This window comes from Mauremys reevesii, linkage group 11, assembly GCF_016161935.1.
Source record: "Mauremys reevesii isolate NIE-2019 linkage group 11, ASM1616193v1, whole genome shotgun sequence".
Lineage (NCBI taxonomy): Eukaryota > Metazoa > Chordata > Testudines > Geoemydidae > Mauremys > Mauremys reevesii.
In genome coordinates this window covers 14,283,375-14,301,403 of record NC_052633.1, presented here as the reverse complement: position 1 = coordinate 14,301,403, position 18,029 = coordinate 14,283,375, and the positions used below count along the sequence as shown (strand labels likewise).

The following is an 18,029-nucleotide window of genomic DNA, read 5'->3' as shown; positions in this document are numbered from 1 at the left end:
GACTCTGTTCAGTGGCCTCTAGAAGTCAACAGAAAATTATTTATTGAGACTCCCTTTCCCAGGCTAATGTCCTTGGGACTGCAAATGGTGTGTTTTGAAAATGGCTTTCTGGAAGCATGACTTGCTTTCCAAACACACTGTAGAGAAGTGTCTGCAAAACACAGCAGCTGAAATTAAAGTTCAACTCCAGCATTCAGAATCTGAGGCAGTGCAAAGGAAAAAGATCAAAGGGCCATCAATAAACCATATTCATTCTAGGTGGGTGTCACAAAATAGATTTTTGTGGCCTCTTCAGAAATGGATTTTAGCTGCAGTTTGCAGACATATGGCTAACCTGTCCCCCAGCTGGAAAGGTGAGAGGTCATGGGTCACATCCTCGCTGGTGTGTATTGGAGTAGCTTCACTGAAGTTCAGGGACTCCGCACTGATTTATATCAGCTGAGATTCTGGCCCCACTAGGGCTATGGTATTCGGTTTTAACCTTTCCTCTCTGACTGCATCTGCAGGGATGGAAGCCAGTGGGGCAAATGTTCGATTCAGTAAGTGAGATGAGTATAGGCTGCATTACGTACGCTGATTCAGCAGGTCTAATAGTTGTGCTTGGTGCCGGATGTCATAGAAGAGAGATTTCATGTGTGTTACAAAGGCATTGCAAATAAATTGTGGTTCACGTTTTCCTCCAAAGCACCGAATACTTGTATCACTTTGACGTGCATCCCCATCTTGACACACTCGCATGTGCCCTCTTAAGTGCACTTCTTCCACATTTCTGCATGCTACGTATCGAATAATCCATATTGTATCAGTCCATCAGGGCCCTAGATGGATCCTTTACCTGGGGAAGAAGTTTGAAATAGTGACTGCAACCCATTTCTTTGCTGTGTATTTGCCTGCATTGCTCCTGCAGCTCATCAACTTCATCCTAGATGTGAACCACCTAGGTCTAAGGAAATAATGGGAGGTTCATGTTACTTAAATCAGTGAGATTTACTGGGCCTGGGCGCTGAACCTTAAAGATGTAGATCCAGAGAGTGATAGTTGGGAGAGTGAGATTTGTTGGTTTCCGTCTCCCACCTCCCTAAATATTCCTGACAATTTTGTCTGTCATCTCGTGAGTTTCTTGGGAGGAAAATAAGTAACTACCTGTCTCCTTGAAAGAAGAGGCAAGGAGACAAACAATATTTATACTGATCTCATGCTTGTAATTTCAGCTTATTCTAAATCTTGTGAAATGTCAGAAACAATCAAGGAAACAGATGTGAACCTTGGAAGAACGGCGAGGGTGGGCAGTGGGGAATATGCCTTTTGCCCAGTATGCCAATCTAAAATCAAGCCGCAGGATTGGTAACCATGTCAAGCTCAGTGTTCATGTTAGACTCAGGCCCCAGTTCAGGACTGCATTCCTTTTTTAGGGCAGAATTTAACCACGTGATAAAGTCCCATAGGTGCTGTCTTGTATGGAGGTGGGCTTAAACATTATCTGCTTCCCTGACACAGGGTCTGAGTTTGGAATTTTACACATATTCTACCCTTGATACTAGTCCCATTTGCAAAGCTCTGCCTCCAATAACTGCATGGCTCATTTTCACATTAGAGCCGGTGCTTTCTCAAGGCACGTTTGTTTAGCATTACTTGTGGGCTGGCGGATCAGACAAAAGCTGGTCAAGTGTAAGAGAGGACTGTACTGAAGCTGCAGGCTCCCTGGGTAATTGCAATTCTGCAGGCGTTGCTCGAGTCAGTTAATAGATTTCCCCAGTTTCTCTGTGCCAGGTGAAAATTTCCCATTAAGGGGAATTTATTCCATTTCCTTTTATCATTTATTATTGAAGACGACGCGTGAGTGGATGGCGTTTCAAAGATGACAGGGTAGAATTTTAAACAAAAACAACAACAGAAAATTCACACTGGAAGCTGAAAAAGAGAGTGAGAGAGAGAGAATGGACAAAGGCTTATATAGTTTATAAACTGCAAAATACACAGGAGATTTAGCTTTGTGGGAAGAGAGCTGCACTGCCTAACCATTAAATGATTATGGCAGTGTGTAAAAAGTCTGATTGTCTGGTATGAAGCTCTAAAACTTCAAACTATCGTTGGTGAAAGAAACTACTGGGAAAGAGAATGTTATAAAAGGCTAGAATCCCTGCCACTTCATCTTTTGTTGTTTCGGGCTTGGTTACAAAATGGCGAGGACGTTTAATCTTTGGAAGATTTTTTTGCCTTTGATCTGTGTAATAAGAAAACCTCTAGGTAAAAAGGGAAGCCAGGAAGTCCCATTGGTGGGTGATCAGATTGGGAATCAGCCAACCGACCTGCATTTTCTATCTTCTTCTGGTTTGAACTCACTGTAGGCTCTTCGCCAAAGCACTTGGCGTTTTCCAAAGTGCTCAGCATTGGCCTAACTCTGCTCCCATTGACTTCAGTCAGTGATTGGAGAGTGCAGGCTAGAGTTTCTCAGTGAGGGACTGGGAGGAGAGTAAGGTGAATGTTGAGCACTTTGGAAAACCACATCCTTAATCTGTCTGTGCCTCAGTGTCACCATCTGTTATATGGGTATGATATGACTAACCCATCTTTGCCAAGCTTTTTGAAATCCTCAAATGAAACTTCATTTATAAGTGCTAAGCATTATTTTTATTAAAACATAATCTATCTAAACATAACTGTGTCTGTCTGGCTTAGAGGTGAATACAATCTGTAAAATCAACAAAGAATCCTGTGGCACCTTATAGACTAACAGACGTTTTGCAGCATATAGTCTATAAGGTGCCACAGGATTCTTTGTTGCTTTTACAGATCCAGACTAACACGGCTACCCCTCTGATACTTGACACCAATCTGTAAAATGTGGATCCAGATCTGCGTTTCCAAACACCTAAAGTTCTGAGCAGTTTGGATTCAGGGTCTAGTTCAACCCATTTTAAAGACAGTGGGCTAGATCTTCAGCTGGTGTGACAGAATCTGGCTTAGGGGCTGTTTGCAAAGTTCTCATCTGGACCCAAATTTCAAACACCTCCCAATATTTGTGTGTGTGTTTTAACTCAGGGAATTAGCTTATGACCATTTTTAGGGTAAAATTTTGGCCCCATTGAAGTCAGTGGCAAAACTTCTATTAACTTGAACGGTGTGAGAATTTCACCCATCTCTCTCTGTATACACTTACTGCACATACTCTCCTTTGTATATTACATACACTCAATAAAGCATGAAGACATGAGAAAACACTGCATTCATTCTGCCTTGTGGAACACACTCTTTGATATAAGGCTCCCATGGCATCTTGCTTATTAACGACCCTGAAATCCCTTTTCATTGCTACTCCCTGGCAGTGCTACCTCTTCATAGCACCCCAAAATGGAGCACTAAAGATGATAAGAAAAGATACTATTTCATTCCCCACAGGTACGGTAAATTAGCTATTCACTCGTCGTCCCGTGCAAAATAGTCATCTTCTTGTTTGACGACTAAGAGTTCAAACCTTGTCTAAGTCACTTGCCCAGGGCTAATGAGTCATGTCTTCAGATTTACAGGCTTTTTTGTGGGTATAATTATGATGAGATATAAAAAAAGCTGAATTGAAGCAAGCTGCAAATGAAGGCAATTTTCTTTCTCTGTCAGTAATCAAATGGCAGCCAGCCCTGTGTCTTCTGGAGACAGCAGAGAGAGCACGCAGCAACCAGCTCATTTTCTTGGGGTCAGGTCCACTCACTCATACTTAGGTAACACAGAATTTAAGAGATGAATCAAACTCAGCTGTGTCCTCGCTAATTGCTAGTGAAGCCAGGCATCTGTTTTGCCAGAGAAGAGACAGGCGTTGTTGGCCCTCTTCCCTTCTGGGAAAGCAGTAGAGCTTTGCATGTCTGTACTACTTCATGGGCACATGAAATATTAAGCTACTGCCCCAAGAATTTTTGTTTGCCTACACACAAATGGACGTCACGCCTGCATCCAGCAGTGGCATATGCAGATCTCGCTGTATGGCCTGCCCTTCCGCTGAAAGCAATGGGGATGCTTAGAAAACGGAACTAGCCCAAAGTGAGCTGATGTGTATTGCCCTGGAGAGGGAAGAGAAATCGGACCTTAATAAATCCATTGAGATGCTGCAGCGGCGGGTCATTCCCTGGGAATTATCTATGCATATGGGACCAAATCCAAACCCAGTAAAGTCAATGGGAGTCTTTGCATTAACATCAGTGGGTGTGGGATCAGGCCCTTTGTCTCTCGACACTAGGGCCTGGTCTACACTGGGGCGGGGGGATCGATCTAAGATACGCAACTTCAGCTATGAGAATGGCGTAGCTGAAGTCAATGTATCTTATATCGACTTAGAATCACTTACTTCGCGTCCTCGCGGCACGGGATCAATGGCCGCTGCTCTCCTGTCGACTCTGCTTCCGCCTCTCACCATGGTGGAGTTCCGGAGTTGACAGCAGAGCGATCGGGGATCAATTTATCACATCTACACTAGAGGCGATAAATAGATCCCCGTTAGATCGATCACTACCCACCGATCCGTGTAGACGTACCCCTTAGGAAACAGCAGTGTTCTACAGTGAGAATTAAGGAGAGGAGTATTAGCAGACTTTGAAGGATATAAGGTGTTATTCCTGCGCTCAGCCCTCTGCCAGCAAGACAGAGCCCCCAAGTTCTACTTTCACAATGGAATGAATTTCTCACTGTAATGCTAATGTGTAGCATTTATACCACACAGTTCATCTTTTAAAAACTATGCAAACATTAACTAGCCAATCCCAACTCCCTTATGAGACAGGTATGTCATATTATCACCACATTGCAGATGGGGAAACTGAGGAAGTGAGATGTGGCTTTGGGCAAGTCACAAAGGGAGTAAGGCCCATAGGTGCCAAACTCTCATTGAAATACTTAAGTGTCTGATCAGGGATTAGAATCCAAACCATGGCTCTTGACTCTCATATGACTTGCACCTGTTTTTTTATCAGTCAAACTCCAGTGGAGTGAATTGAGCGGCTTGTTATTTAAACCGGCGTGAGTGACAAATCCAGTCCAATGCCTTTCTGCTTCCTGAAACGTTCCAGTAAATGAGACTTCCCCCTTCTCTTCCCCCTCAGATAACACAGTGATATTTAGTTAAAAATACCACAAAGCCAAAGACATAATTCAAAAGCTCTGATTTAGGAAAATAGCTTATTTGTTAATCATTTCCTCTTTCCTGATTCAGTGCTTGCTTGCATATAAAATATTGATTTATTGGGCAAGCAAGGATGCTCTTGGCAATGAAGATGGAAACAGAAGCGCTGATAAAAGTATGTAGGCTTTTTTATGGTTTGCAAAAGCTTAGCTTAGAAAAGGTAGCTTAGAAACCAGAGAGAGAGACAGAAGCTTTACCACAGCAGTAGGTAGAGGCAAAGAAAGAAACATAAGCTGATAGGGGAGGGGAAAAAATGGGAATGGAGATTGAAAATGGAAAAAGATATCTGGCAAGACACATTCAGTTCAGCTGGGGATGTGCAGAGGTGGCCAGAGCATAGGGGACTTGGTGAAGGTACCAAAATATGTGATGTCTGAAAAGAGAAGAAATGGAAAGAAAAGAATTAAGCCTAGGGGATGCTGAGAAATCTTGTTGAAATTATGAAATAATGAATGGGATAGAGAAGCTAAATTGGATGTGCCTCTTTATCATCTTTAGTAATGCAAGAAGGAACGGAAGTTCAGTGAAAGGGAACACATTTGAAATTGATAGAAGAAAATGTTTACCTCAGCATATAAGCCTGTGGAACTCATTGCCACTTGATAGCACGGAGGCTAAATGTTTAGCTAAGGACTCGCCATTTATGTAGGATCAGTGATTGTTTAAAAGTATAAACCTGTCATGCTTCAGGGTATAAATCAACCATGGACTGATGGGGTTAGGAGAAAATTCCACTGGTGAGTAGGTTATACCATAACTGCCTCCTTCAAGGTTCTTGAATATTTTTCTCGATCATCAGGTGCTGGCCACTGTCAGAGACAGGACTCTGGGCTAGACAGACTTTGGGTCTAATGCAGTCTGGTAATTCCTATGTTTTTAAATTGACAATGGGAGAAAAAAGAATAACAAAGTGAAGTTGGGGGTAGAATGGGGTGTGGGTGGGAGAGTTTGGATACCCTGAACCTGTAGATGGGGAACAGGCACCTGTGAGATATCTGTTCAGTTAATATTGTGCTGGACTGGCTTTGTGTTGTCTGAGTATGATGTGGTCCTCTAGTGGCTTTCCTGCTGACAGGATGAGGCCTATTAGGAGAAGCTAGGGGAGCTGTCCTTAAGCTCAGAATGGTGATTTTGCAGCTGAAAGAAAAGGGCTTGAATCCCAGTGCCCCAGATGTGTGTATATGCTTTATCGAGTAGTTGTCTGCAGGGGACGTACAGAGGTAGTCTCTTGTGTGTAGGACAAGTATTTGATGGCTTAGGGTTAGCTAAGCCCATCTCTTCTCCTTCTTCTTCCCCCTACACACATGCTCTGACAGCGGCCATCTCTGAGTACCACATGGCAGACACAGATTCACACATGCTCATCTGTTACTGTCATGGACTGTATATGTCTTATATTTAATCCCAGTGAGTCAATTCCAGAAGAAACAATGAGGAGGGCCAAACAGATCGGCTTCTCGGATAAGCAGATTGGGAAATGCCTTGGAGTGACCGAGGCCCAGAGCCGGGAGCTGAGGCTGAAGAAGAACATAAAACCTTCAGTGAAACAGGTACAGTATGAAGCATGTCTGCCGTGGCAGCACTGCTGTTGGGTTGGGGTCTGGGGACCTGTGGTGATGGAGGAGACATGCGGTTAATGGGCTGGTAGGAAAGCAAGCTCCATTGAAGTCAAGAGGAGTTTGGCATTGACTTTAATGGAGCCAAGATTTTACCTTTCCTTCTTATTTCCCGCCTGCTTATTAGTCCCGTTCTGCAGCCCTTAATGAAGCAACTGGCAACCGTGGAAGGAAAGTGAGAATGCACTTCCTTTCTCATCCCCCAAAGAGAGACACTTCTTCTGAGTGGCCTGGATTGAAACCTTGCCAGATAGCTGCAGTGAAATGTGAAAGGCTGAAAGCACCAGTGCTAACCCACCGCCTTGTGACCGCGAAAAGTATAGCTAGCTTGTTCGCTCTTGGTAATAACTTGTTAGGGGGTAATGCTTTATTTTAAGTTTCCCATCATTATGGGTTCATTTGGTATTCATTGTGATGGCACTGAACATAATGAGCTCATCTGGTATTCATGACGATGTCGTAAGTGCTTTCATAGGTGTTCCATTGTCATTTTGCCTTGCCCTTAAGGGATGCTGATACTGAAGTGCTGGCAGCTGGTTTTTGTCCTTAGGAAAAAAATCATTGAATGTTCTTGAAAGTGGTTGGAGGGCCCATCTGTATCCTTAGGCCCAATTCCAGATGCCAAATATCCTTTTGCTCCCCAGCTGGTGTTTTCCTTTCTTGTCCTCACCTGGCCTATGCACACTTGCCAAGCCTTGCAATACATTCCATAATAATAGTAATGAATGGCAGACACTTATATGGTGCTAATATCATACAGTCATATTATTCATTCCTCATTAGTGTTTGGGCAGCCGATGAGTATTCATGAAAATGTTTGGTAATCCAGAAAGTTTCTTGAGTTTTAGCATGGAAAATTCATACGGGCAGTGCTCCTGTTTCAGCTATCCATTCTGGGAGCTGTAATGACAGCACATGACTTATGGATGGCCAACCACATGCTATGTAGAATGAGAGGGAAACAGTTGATGGAAAGAGTTTGTGAACCAGCCACAGTCTGAATATGATTCCTCCAGGCTGTCTGGTGAATATCTACATGCAAGAAATACATTGGAAGAAAATCAGTATGGTTCATATACCATTCACTAACCACGGGAGGTGCTACATTATAACAACTGCTAGTGAATATTTCTACCATCTGTAGTCATGATGATCCTCAAGAACAGTGTGTTTGTGCTGACTGTGGAAGTGAGAGTGACTAATTCTTTCAGAGGCAGCTGGCAGATCAGCAATAAGAACAGAAAAGCACCCCAAGGTCCCCAGTGAACTTGGTGAGGGCAGTTTGAGCTCAGTGGAGCCTCAAAGATGGAGAAGTACAACTAGTGGAGGGTGTGTCAGGATAAGGGGAACTGGGGTTAGGGGGCCAGTGTTCCGTGGGGGGTTGCTGTCGATTGGACACCAGTGGAACAGGAAGAGGAGTTAGGCTGGATGCAATGCGCAGGGTTTAATAAAGTGTCCCACTTAACCTGCATTTAGCTTCAGTCTGTGCTAATAAAATAGATGGCAGCACAAGATTCACCTACGGAGGAGAAGTAAAGATAGTTAGAAGGAGAGGGGCTTGCGGAGGGAAGAGAGGATGGATTTACCATGGAAAATGTCTCTGGACCATGATGCCTTTCCCTAAAGGAGCTTGGCAGCGTGCATGCATAGGCAGCGTGGGAGGAGAGCTTAAGCTGGAACTTGGAGGGAGCAGTGTGAGAAGTAAACAAAGGAGTCTCATGTGGAGGAGAGGATTGGCTTGAAAGGGTAGGGACATGAAGGAAGGAGGTCAGGCACTGAAAGAAGGGCGTCAGAGCTGCTAGATTACCTTCTTTTTCTGCGTGGGAGTGGCTGGATAGAAATGCAAAATGAGAAAAAAGAAAAAAATCCTTGCACCTGTTGATTCATAATTCCCCTCCTTTACAGATTGACACGCTGGCAGCAGAATACCCTGCAGTAACAAACTACCTCTACGTCACATACAACGGGCAGGTAGGTGCTGTGAAATGCTGCAGTATAGCTGCAGCATATTCTAATGTCTCTCTCTCTTCCATGATTAGACTCTAGAGACCTTTCAGCTAATTCTCATTTTCTATAGCTGGTAATTGTTTCAGATGGCATTATGCATAGTCCCATTTGAGAAGGGCTGGAACATTCTTCTCCCTAAACATTTACTCGGTGCATTTATTGGAAGGTCCTCTACTGACAGCACTTGAACCCTCTCGCTGCAGAATGGGCATAGTGTGTGCCCCAGCAGTGACAGCGTCCTCTCAATGCCCCACCAATGTGTCTCAAACCTTAGCCCCTCTGTTGGTGAGTGGATACCATATCTTATTATCCAGGGGCTATTCAATCTTTGGCTTCTCTGCTGACTCTGCCAACCAGGGGGCCATCAGGGGCCATGTCACTGGCTGTTTTGTGCTGCAGACAACCCATCCTCGAGAAATTAGGCCCACCAAACCATTGGCCACTGAATATCCTGCAGGATGGAAATCTTTATGAAAACTATGGGCTATTCATAGCTACCCTGGCTTTACTCGGTCATGTAACTGTTAGGAAAATACCAAAGGAAACTTTAGCTCCCTACTAGTCTGGACTGTGACTGCAATGTGCTGTGAATGCTTGCAGACCAATAGAATACATCAAGTCATTCTGTCAAACCAGCATAACCCTTTCCTCATTAACTGTCTGTCTTATATTTCACTTCCTCATCTTCCACTGAAGACTTTATCCCCTTGCGCCTCCTGAGAGGATTTTCTCTTCCTCCTTCTCCCTCAAGTTTCCTCCTTGTAGCCAGCTTCCTTGAGTGAAAGGCCATGCACAGACATAAACTTGGGTCTCTTGAGCTGTAGCATTGAGTGCTAACCACAGGTGCTCTTGCCTGGCCACAGGATAGGAAGGTTCTCTTACTGTTATTTTGTTGTATGGTGCCTCCTGTGGGGCTTCTTCCTGCACTCCTGAGTCACCTTTTCAGGTTGTTAGCAGCAAATCATTATAATTTAAGAAAAAATCCTACACTGAATAATGGGATTGACATTTGTTCTTCCGAACCTGTATAGATCCACAGCAACCATAATACTTAAGGCCCGTAGAATCTGAGGGCCTCGTCCCACTGAGATATAACTCCACTGACTTGAATGGAGTTTTGCCTGATTTACACTGCAGTAAATGAGATCAGACTTGAGCCCTGGGTGACTTGCTTTTGGGTATGGGCTGAGCATTATAAATGGTTTGTTCTCATAAACACAGAGTAAGGGCTGCTGGGTATAGCTCCTCATGACTTCTCTCCCTTCCTCCTTAGGAGAATGATGTAAAATTTGATGACCATGGAATGATGGTGTTGGGCTGTGGACCGTATCACATAGGTAAATCTGTCCTCCTTCCACCCTAAAGCTGTCCTGGGAATTCTTGTGGTTCATTTGATACTCTTTTCACATGGTAACAAAACTTGCAAGGACACAGTATATAGCATGTGAATTCCAAATACAGAGCTTGCCTTTTCCATTTGCTTGGGGACTTCATTTCATGCCCTGGAAATAAAAAAGGAGCCTTCTTGTTACTGTTCAGCTGAAACCAGATCATAACACCTATCAGTGATTTCCATGGAGATGTTATTTTATTTCTTATTTGCAGCTAACATTAAGGCTCTTGCAATTTAGTATCTTGTATCCAGATTCATTGCTGTTACACCTACGATAGTTTGAATGCATGTGCGCCAGCTGATAAATCCTTATTTACGTTGATGATAGTATATGGTTGTGTTCAGCCCCTTCTTGTTTGGAGGATTAAGTGTGCTGTTTCAGTTGACCACTGTGATAATAATAGGAAAATACTTGTTTTTTTGTAATTCTTTGAGCTGGGCCAATAGCTTGCAGTGAGTAATCTGGTAATTTTCACCACTTCTGTTGATGAATTGTCCCCAAACACCTTGCAAATGTTAACAATTATTCACTATTCCGAAATATTTGCAGTGCAATGTCTGGTCTATAAGTCATTCCCAAGAAGTTTACTGAAAGTTGTCGATATCTGAAATTTAGACTATGTTGATTAGTTTTGTTCGGACATGCCAGTCACATAGTATGTTTCAGGTCTCGATTCAAGGATCATAGCTCTTCAGATCAGGTTTGCAGTGTGAATATTCAGATGAATGAAATCAGAATTAATTCCTCAGGAATATTCTCTTTTATTTGCTGTATCTGTGAGCATTCCTGCCAGTAAACATATTAGCAGAAAGTAAACACAAAAGGGCTGCAATGTTGTTGAACAATTCAAGCAAATATTTGAGGAAACTATTTTGCAGTATTCACCTAGAACTAGTAATTATTTTGGACAAAGAGCATGGGTCTGACCTTGATCCAGTATATTTTGTCATTTCGAGAAAAGCCTGGCCATCTCCAGTAAAAGCAAAGGAAGCTTAAAGCATGGTGGGGTGCAGGAATGATTACTTGCACTTCTGAATACCTTTTCCTAGTGCAATGACTGAGGTGGTCGTTTTTTGTTTACTAATCCTTGGAAGGCAGTTTTGCAGTTTCATATGCTGTCCCTCATAAAATCAAAGCGAAGCTGTAATTCAGAGAGGTCCATCTAGCTTTCTCCACGTTCTCGTATTTTCAGGACTAGAACTGGTCAAAAAATGGGAAGACCACGTTTGTGAAAATGTCAGAATTGTTTCCATTTCTCTTGATTCAAAATGGACCGATCTCCTGTTTTTTCACAAACACTTCTACTATATTTGAAATGGAAATTTCAAATCAAAACTTTTGTAAAAATTGTTTTAAAATGTTCACCAAACCCACATTTTCTTACTGACCGCTGGTTTTTAGGTAAACCAGAAATGTCGATAATGATTTCAGTATATTTTTGTATCAAAATACTGGGAAACATTTCTCAGAACATTTTGTGAAAAAAACAAAATATTGATAATGTCAACAATGTTACACAAGAAATTTGTTTTAAAATAAAGGCCATTTTTGATGGGGAAAAAACTTTCTGTTCAGAAGCTGTGGACCTGTTCTGTGCAAGATAATTGTGACAACATGCACAATTCAAGAGTCATTGAAAACTACTAGGTTATTTTGAGTATTTTAAACAGTGCTCCTAAACTGGGCTGTACTTTAGGTTTGTCTTGTTGTCATTTTGATAAATATAAGGTGCCAAATTAAGCTATGATGTAAAGTGGCACAAATACATCGACTTCACAGGAGACTATGTCTGCTTATACTAGTGTACCTCTTCACGGGTGATTATCAATATTACTAATTGGCTGCAGGCCCTCTGCAGCTGGACATGGCAATTACTGGATGTGCCTGGAATATACATGCACCCATTCTGCGATTTTCCAGGCTTACATCCAATACACTGACATGCTGACCACAAATGACGTTCATGTCTCAAAATTGGGCTTCCTGTACATGTAAGGACACTTGAATAATTGAAATTCAATTAAAATGACTGATGACATTTCAGTGACCTCCGCTGGAAAGGTCCAGTTCCAATTATGGGATTTTTTCTATACTCAACAGCCCGTAATGAATGAATGAAACATGTAGTACACTCAGGATTCTAGCTCGAGAGGAATGTGGAAATTAATTGTGTGTCAGTCAGTGAGTGACCCTGTATGTTACTAGATATTGTGGAAAGAGCAATTCTGTGCTGTTTGAATTTCATACAGAACTTGTAACACAATTATATATAAAAAATAACTGTAGAGATAGTTAACGATCATGTAACTCAGGTTGAGTTCAAGCTCTTTTTGAATAGATCATAAGCATAACAATCTAATGATGTTCCTTCAACTTGAAGACACATCTTTCTCTGTTTATGATAATCCACGTACACATTGTAGCTCAGAAATGTATGTAACACTAGCTGCTGGACACCAAAGGCATGCTTCTTCATTGACCTGCATCTTATTTAGTCATTAGCACCCTAGGGCAGAGTTGCTGTAAAATGTCCCCATTCTAGTTTGACTACATAAGGTGCAAACCAATGGAAAATCAGACCTCCTGTCTGTTAACTAACATGTAAACTAAAAGTGTTCTGCCCTTAAGACCAGTGGTTTTCAATCTGTGGTCCGTGGACCTCTGAGGGCCTGCAGACTATGTTTAAGATTTCCGAAGGGGTCCGTATCTCCCTTAGAAAATTTTCAGGGGTCCACAAATAAAAAAAAGGTTGCAAACCATTGATCTAGAGGGTAAGAAACAAACACACACTCTTCTTATCATTTTGCTTTTCTTTCAAACAGTATCTCTGTAGATATAAGTTTTTCCTCCTCTTTATAGCACTTCTGTACTTTATGGTATAAACGACAAATCACAATGAATACTGTCCAGTGAAGTTAGGGATCTCCTAGCTTATGCCTCTTGGTTTAAATGCTGTCCAGACAAAGTGCATGTATTGGAAAGCAGCAGCAGTTGGCTGGTTAAGACAGACAAGGGTATTGCATGCATGCTGTCAGACAGACATGATGGAGGCCTGTCTCCCCAGAGCAGCTGAGCCAATGCACGTTATGCTTGAGAACCTATATTTAAGGGTTCTTACCCTTACCATGCAAGGGCAATTAGATTTCTTGGCCTGACCTGGCAAGTGATGCTGTTCTTTTCCTTTAAGCCTGGCTGCTATAAGTGTTTGTCTGTGCTCCCTGCTGTTACTGCTTCCTTCTCCCCCTTACTCTTCTGCCTCTTCCTCCTGACAGGCAGCAGCGTGGAGTTTGATTGGTGTGCTGTTTCCAGCATCCGCACGCTGCGTCAGCTGGGCCACAAGACTGTTGTGGTGAATTGCAACCCGGAGACGGTGAGCACAGATTTTGATGAATGTGACAGACTGTACTTCGAGGAGCTGTCATTGGAGAGGATCCTGGACATCTTCCAACACGAGGTAAAGAAAAAGAAATCTAAGCAGCAACAACAAAAGCCCCTAATGCAGACCAAACTTCTCAAAATTCATCTCCCTGGCTGCTTTGGCTGGGGCGCTTTTAGACCCATTTTACACACCATTGCTGTTCCTAGCAGACTGCTAGATAATGCAAAATAAATATTAAGTGATTTTGCAAAGGTGGCATACGGTGCAATATTTACAAGCAGATTTAATTTGTTGCACAATTTATTGCCCAAATTTTTCTGCTCTTGCAGTTCTGAGTCTTAGCTCCCAAGTCTGCAAGCACTTGGGCACATGCTTAACTTGAAGCACGTGGAATGACTCCCATGCTGAAAGCTAAAGTGAACTGAAGTGCTTGCAGGGTCAGACCTTACAGTGTAGTGGTTACGTGCTGGATGATTTCCAAAGGGTGGGGCTGGCGGGTGGCAGGCAGTGACGAAGGAGATGGGGAATGCAAATGACTGTCACGTGTGCGATGAGAGTCCGGCAAATAATATAGTGCCGGGGTTCCAACCCTGGGAGTCACAAACATGTGTCGGGAGGTTGCAACCACTAAATAGAGGGGGGGGAGTCCATTTTGCAGTGGGGTCATGTCTAGATGGGGGAGGGATTTGGCGGGATGGAGAAGGTCTGGAAAAGGGGAGTCAGTCTCAGTCCCAGTATGGAAAAGCTTGAGAGCCACAGGCATAGTGGGTATATATTCCACGGATGTGGACTTCATGGTTGAAATTTTCCAATGAGCCCAGGGGAATTATGCACTGAAGCCTTGTTGAAATTTGGTGGGGGTTGGCTGCCTAACTCCCTTGAGCAACTTTGCGAACCCCAGCCTATGCGATGGCTGTGCTTTATTTTGACATTTTCCTGACTCTCTTTTCAATATGTAACGAGCTGATCTCATCTGTTGTTTTGCAGATGGAAGCAGGTTTCTAAGGATATTATTGTAGCTTGGGCATTTTCTGATGGTACCACATTAAAAGCAAGAAAAAAGCCAATCAGACTGATAATCCTGTTTACTTGTTCTTGGAAGCCGTTCTTGAAAATGCAATCTGTGTCCATCTTCAGAATGGCTTTTCCTGGCAAGGACGGATCCATTTACCTTCTCGCTCCTTTCTACTTCCTATAACGTGTTGGTAAAAACACAGACAGTAGTTGAAAAGCATAGATTCTGGATAGACTGTTGCAAATTATGATTCTGCTCGTCAGACTGCCAGCCCAGTTCTGCTCACTTGAAAAGTTTGCATGTGGTTCATCTAAATGAGCATCTAAACTCTCGGTTGTTTAACCAAAACTGAAGCTCTGAACCTTGGGTGTGGGGAAAATTAGTCTGACAGTCTGTCAGAGAAATAACGCTGATGAAACACAGCACATATTAACGGCAGGATCAAAGAGAAGGTAGAGATGGGTGATGAGGGAGAAAATGCTCATTTAAACACAAATAGCTTTGGTAATTAGCAACTAAGGTAAGAAAATGTACATGAAGAGAATAATGGATTTATACTGAAGTCTGGTTTATCTGTAAATTCTCCCCAACAGGATTGTTCTTCTTTGTGGGTCTGAATTTATACTTGGTCCAGATTCTGACCCGGGTTATGCTGATAGGTGTGGTGTCTGTCCCTGCATGGCCTGGGACGTTCGGTGGCACCTGCTGGTGTTGAAGCTGTAGTCTGAACCGAAGCATGAGGTGGAGCTGGGTGTATTGTGTAAAACTCAAACCGCTTCACTGCTCTGACTTCATTATTCGGTCGTTACCATATTTCCTTGTTGTCACTCTCGTCCTAATGAAGTGACTGTAATTAAGTGAAAGAGGGATTCATGGATTCTGGGGAGAGGTGAGAGGCAGTTAAAATGGGGTAGATAAAGGATTTACTTATTAGACTTATTTCTTTCACGATGCTGAAGTATCCAGCTGGGTAACCCTCATTTGCTCTGTATAATTGTCTCTACAGATTTTAAATTGCTTGCTGGTCTAGAGTCTACTGTACAGACTTTAGATTGGGTTCCTTGCAATATCAACATGGGCTGTTTGATGTTTGCTAGGGAGATGTTAAAACCATTCGGGATTATGTTATTGAACATATCCTAACAATGATGATGATTGAGCCTTGGCTCTTCTCTAGTGCTTTTCCTCAGTGGACCTCAACCTTCTTCACAAAGGAGGGCAGAGTCATTATCCGCATTTTACAGATGGGGAAACTGAGGCCCAGAGTGGTGAAGTGCCTTTGCCCTTGTCTACCAACAGGGCAGTGACAGATAGTGGAATAGAACCCAGGTCTCCTGTAATGCATAGTTTAACATATACCATTTGCTACATTATATTATTTTAAAAAGCAATGGGCCAAGTGCTCGCAACTGCTCATTAAAATCAATGCCCGAGGAAAGATTAAATAAAAATGAGGGAGCAATTTTGCAACACTAAACCTAACTGATCCTGCAACTACTCACCCTCATACTTAACTTAAAGTACAGGAATGGTCCCATCGTCTTCTGTCAGGATCCTGGGCAAAAGTAGGCAGGACTAGTGGCAGACGCTTGGGAGCCAGGACCTGTAGCCAGGGGTCAGAGCCAGTATCAGTGTCAAGAGTCAAGCTGAGGGTCAAGGCGGAGTTGGAGTCAGGCGTCAAGCCAAGGGTCAGAGCTGGAGACAGAGTCAGGGATCTGGCTGAAGGTCAATACCAGTTATCAGGGGCCATGTTGGGGTTTTAGGGATTGATCAGGAGTCAGAATGCAAGTCAGAGCCCAGGTCAGTACTGGGAGCTTGGAAACAGAAAAGCAGGGCAGATGTGGCAGATAGCTAGAGTTCTGCATTGTTGCCTGGGCACTTCTTGGTATGCCCCATGGTCTTCTATTGGATCAAGGAGCCAGATCACTCAGTCAGTCAAAGATCACTCAGTCATATCACTAGAGGGAAAACTTCCCGTGGCATGCAACCTCTATGGATTGTGGGTTGCATGGAAAGGCCAGGTTACAGCTGCTTCCAGGCAGTAGTGTGGGGATGGTGGTTGCCTGGTAGTTCTGCAGGCCTGGATTTAAGTCCTGCCAATCCTTATAGTCTTTGGAGACAACTCTGAACTCTGCCACACACAGTTTTCCGGACCTTTGAGCACAGTGAAAGATTTCAGGGGGACAATTCATGGCCCCAATGCAAGAAAACACTTAAGCGTGTACTCACATCCCATGGACTTCACTTACATGTGCTGTCCTGAATAGGGATGGTTTCATGAATCTGGACCCATTATGTTATTGAACATATCCTAACAATGATGAGTGAGTGAAGCCCATGCCAATGTGTTTGTAAGACTGAGGCCTTATCCTGAGTGCTAGTATGCCTGCTCGGGTAGGTAGTCCCACTGACTTCAATGGCACCTCAGGATTCAGTCTATTCTTTCTGTTAAACTAAAGGAAGGGATGAGAGAGGGAGAGTGCTGTAGGACTAAGGGAGTGTCTACACTGCAGCCACAGGGCAGGGAAGCTCTGGCAGTGTGCACTTCAGTGTGTCCCAGCCATGCGAGTTCCAGCTGGGCTCGTTCAATCGCTGGAGTCTGTGCTACCACGGCTTTGCTGATCCAGTCCCCGAGCAAGCTAGATTAAAGCTAGCTCAGATAGGTCTCCATGACCTGCAGTCACACCCCATGACTGCCATGGAGACGTATCCTAACAGTTACCGTTTGGAGTACTGTAATTTACCATGAATTATGGGATTTTCTATTGAAAATTTAGATGGCAGACAATGATTTAAAAAAAAAACATTCCTGCCCCCAGATTTATTAAGTTCTCGTTTCCAGCAGAGCTTCTACCTCTTTTTAATACCTGGCTGTTTAAGGGTCTCTTCCTTTCCTTTTTCAGTTTATTATTCCATATTTCAGATTATTCCAAAGCAATTAATAAAACTAAACGAGGCTCTTTGGTACAATTTTAATGGTCTAAATTTGTTTTCAGGCTCTGTGAAAAAGAAAACCCAACTCTGTTACTAATGGCATTAAAAACAAGGGGGAAATGAACACTGAGATTTTATTATAAACAGGATAAAATTTTCATGAAATTGTGGAATGAGCACGTACCTTTACAATATGTTCTATCTAAGTTGTTAGTCAGTTCACTTTAGAATTAAAATATCACAGGTGGTAAATTGGTATGTAACAAAGCCCATTGTCTTTCACTTGTGTTGGTCTGCAGTACAGTGTTATTCTTAGCTGGCCAGTGCAATATTCTTTTAGTGGGCATAGCCCTCGTAACATATAACAGTATTCTCAGTGACTTATCACTGAGGGTTAACCCTCAGCTCATGCTTCTTATGGGGGTGGAACTCCTATGACCTCTGCTATCTGCTTGGACAGCCCATCTTCTCCACCGCCCTTGGAGTCCAAGATACCATCCCGTATATGCAGTATTGC

General features: G+C 43.1%; 1 protein-coding gene across 2 annotated transcripts in view; it reads left to right on the top strand.

The window, feature by feature from the left end:
- CPS1 (carbamoyl-phosphate synthase 1) overlaps nucleotides 1-18,029 on the top strand; it is a 131,743-nt gene that overhangs the window by 80,248 nt on the left and 33,466 nt on the right. For both annotated transcript variants that reach the window (XM_039494419.1, XM_039494420.1), the window contains 4 exons: nucleotides 6,576-6,717; nucleotides 8,689-8,754; nucleotides 10,064-10,127; nucleotides 13,457-13,638. In XM_039494419.1, coding sequence (XP_039350353.1) covers nucleotides 6,576-6,717; nucleotides 8,689-8,754; nucleotides 10,064-10,127; nucleotides 13,457-13,638 — 454 coding nt within the window. The remainder of the gene's footprint in view (nucleotides 1-6,575; nucleotides 6,718-8,688; nucleotides 8,755-10,063; nucleotides 10,128-13,456; nucleotides 13,639-18,029) is intronic.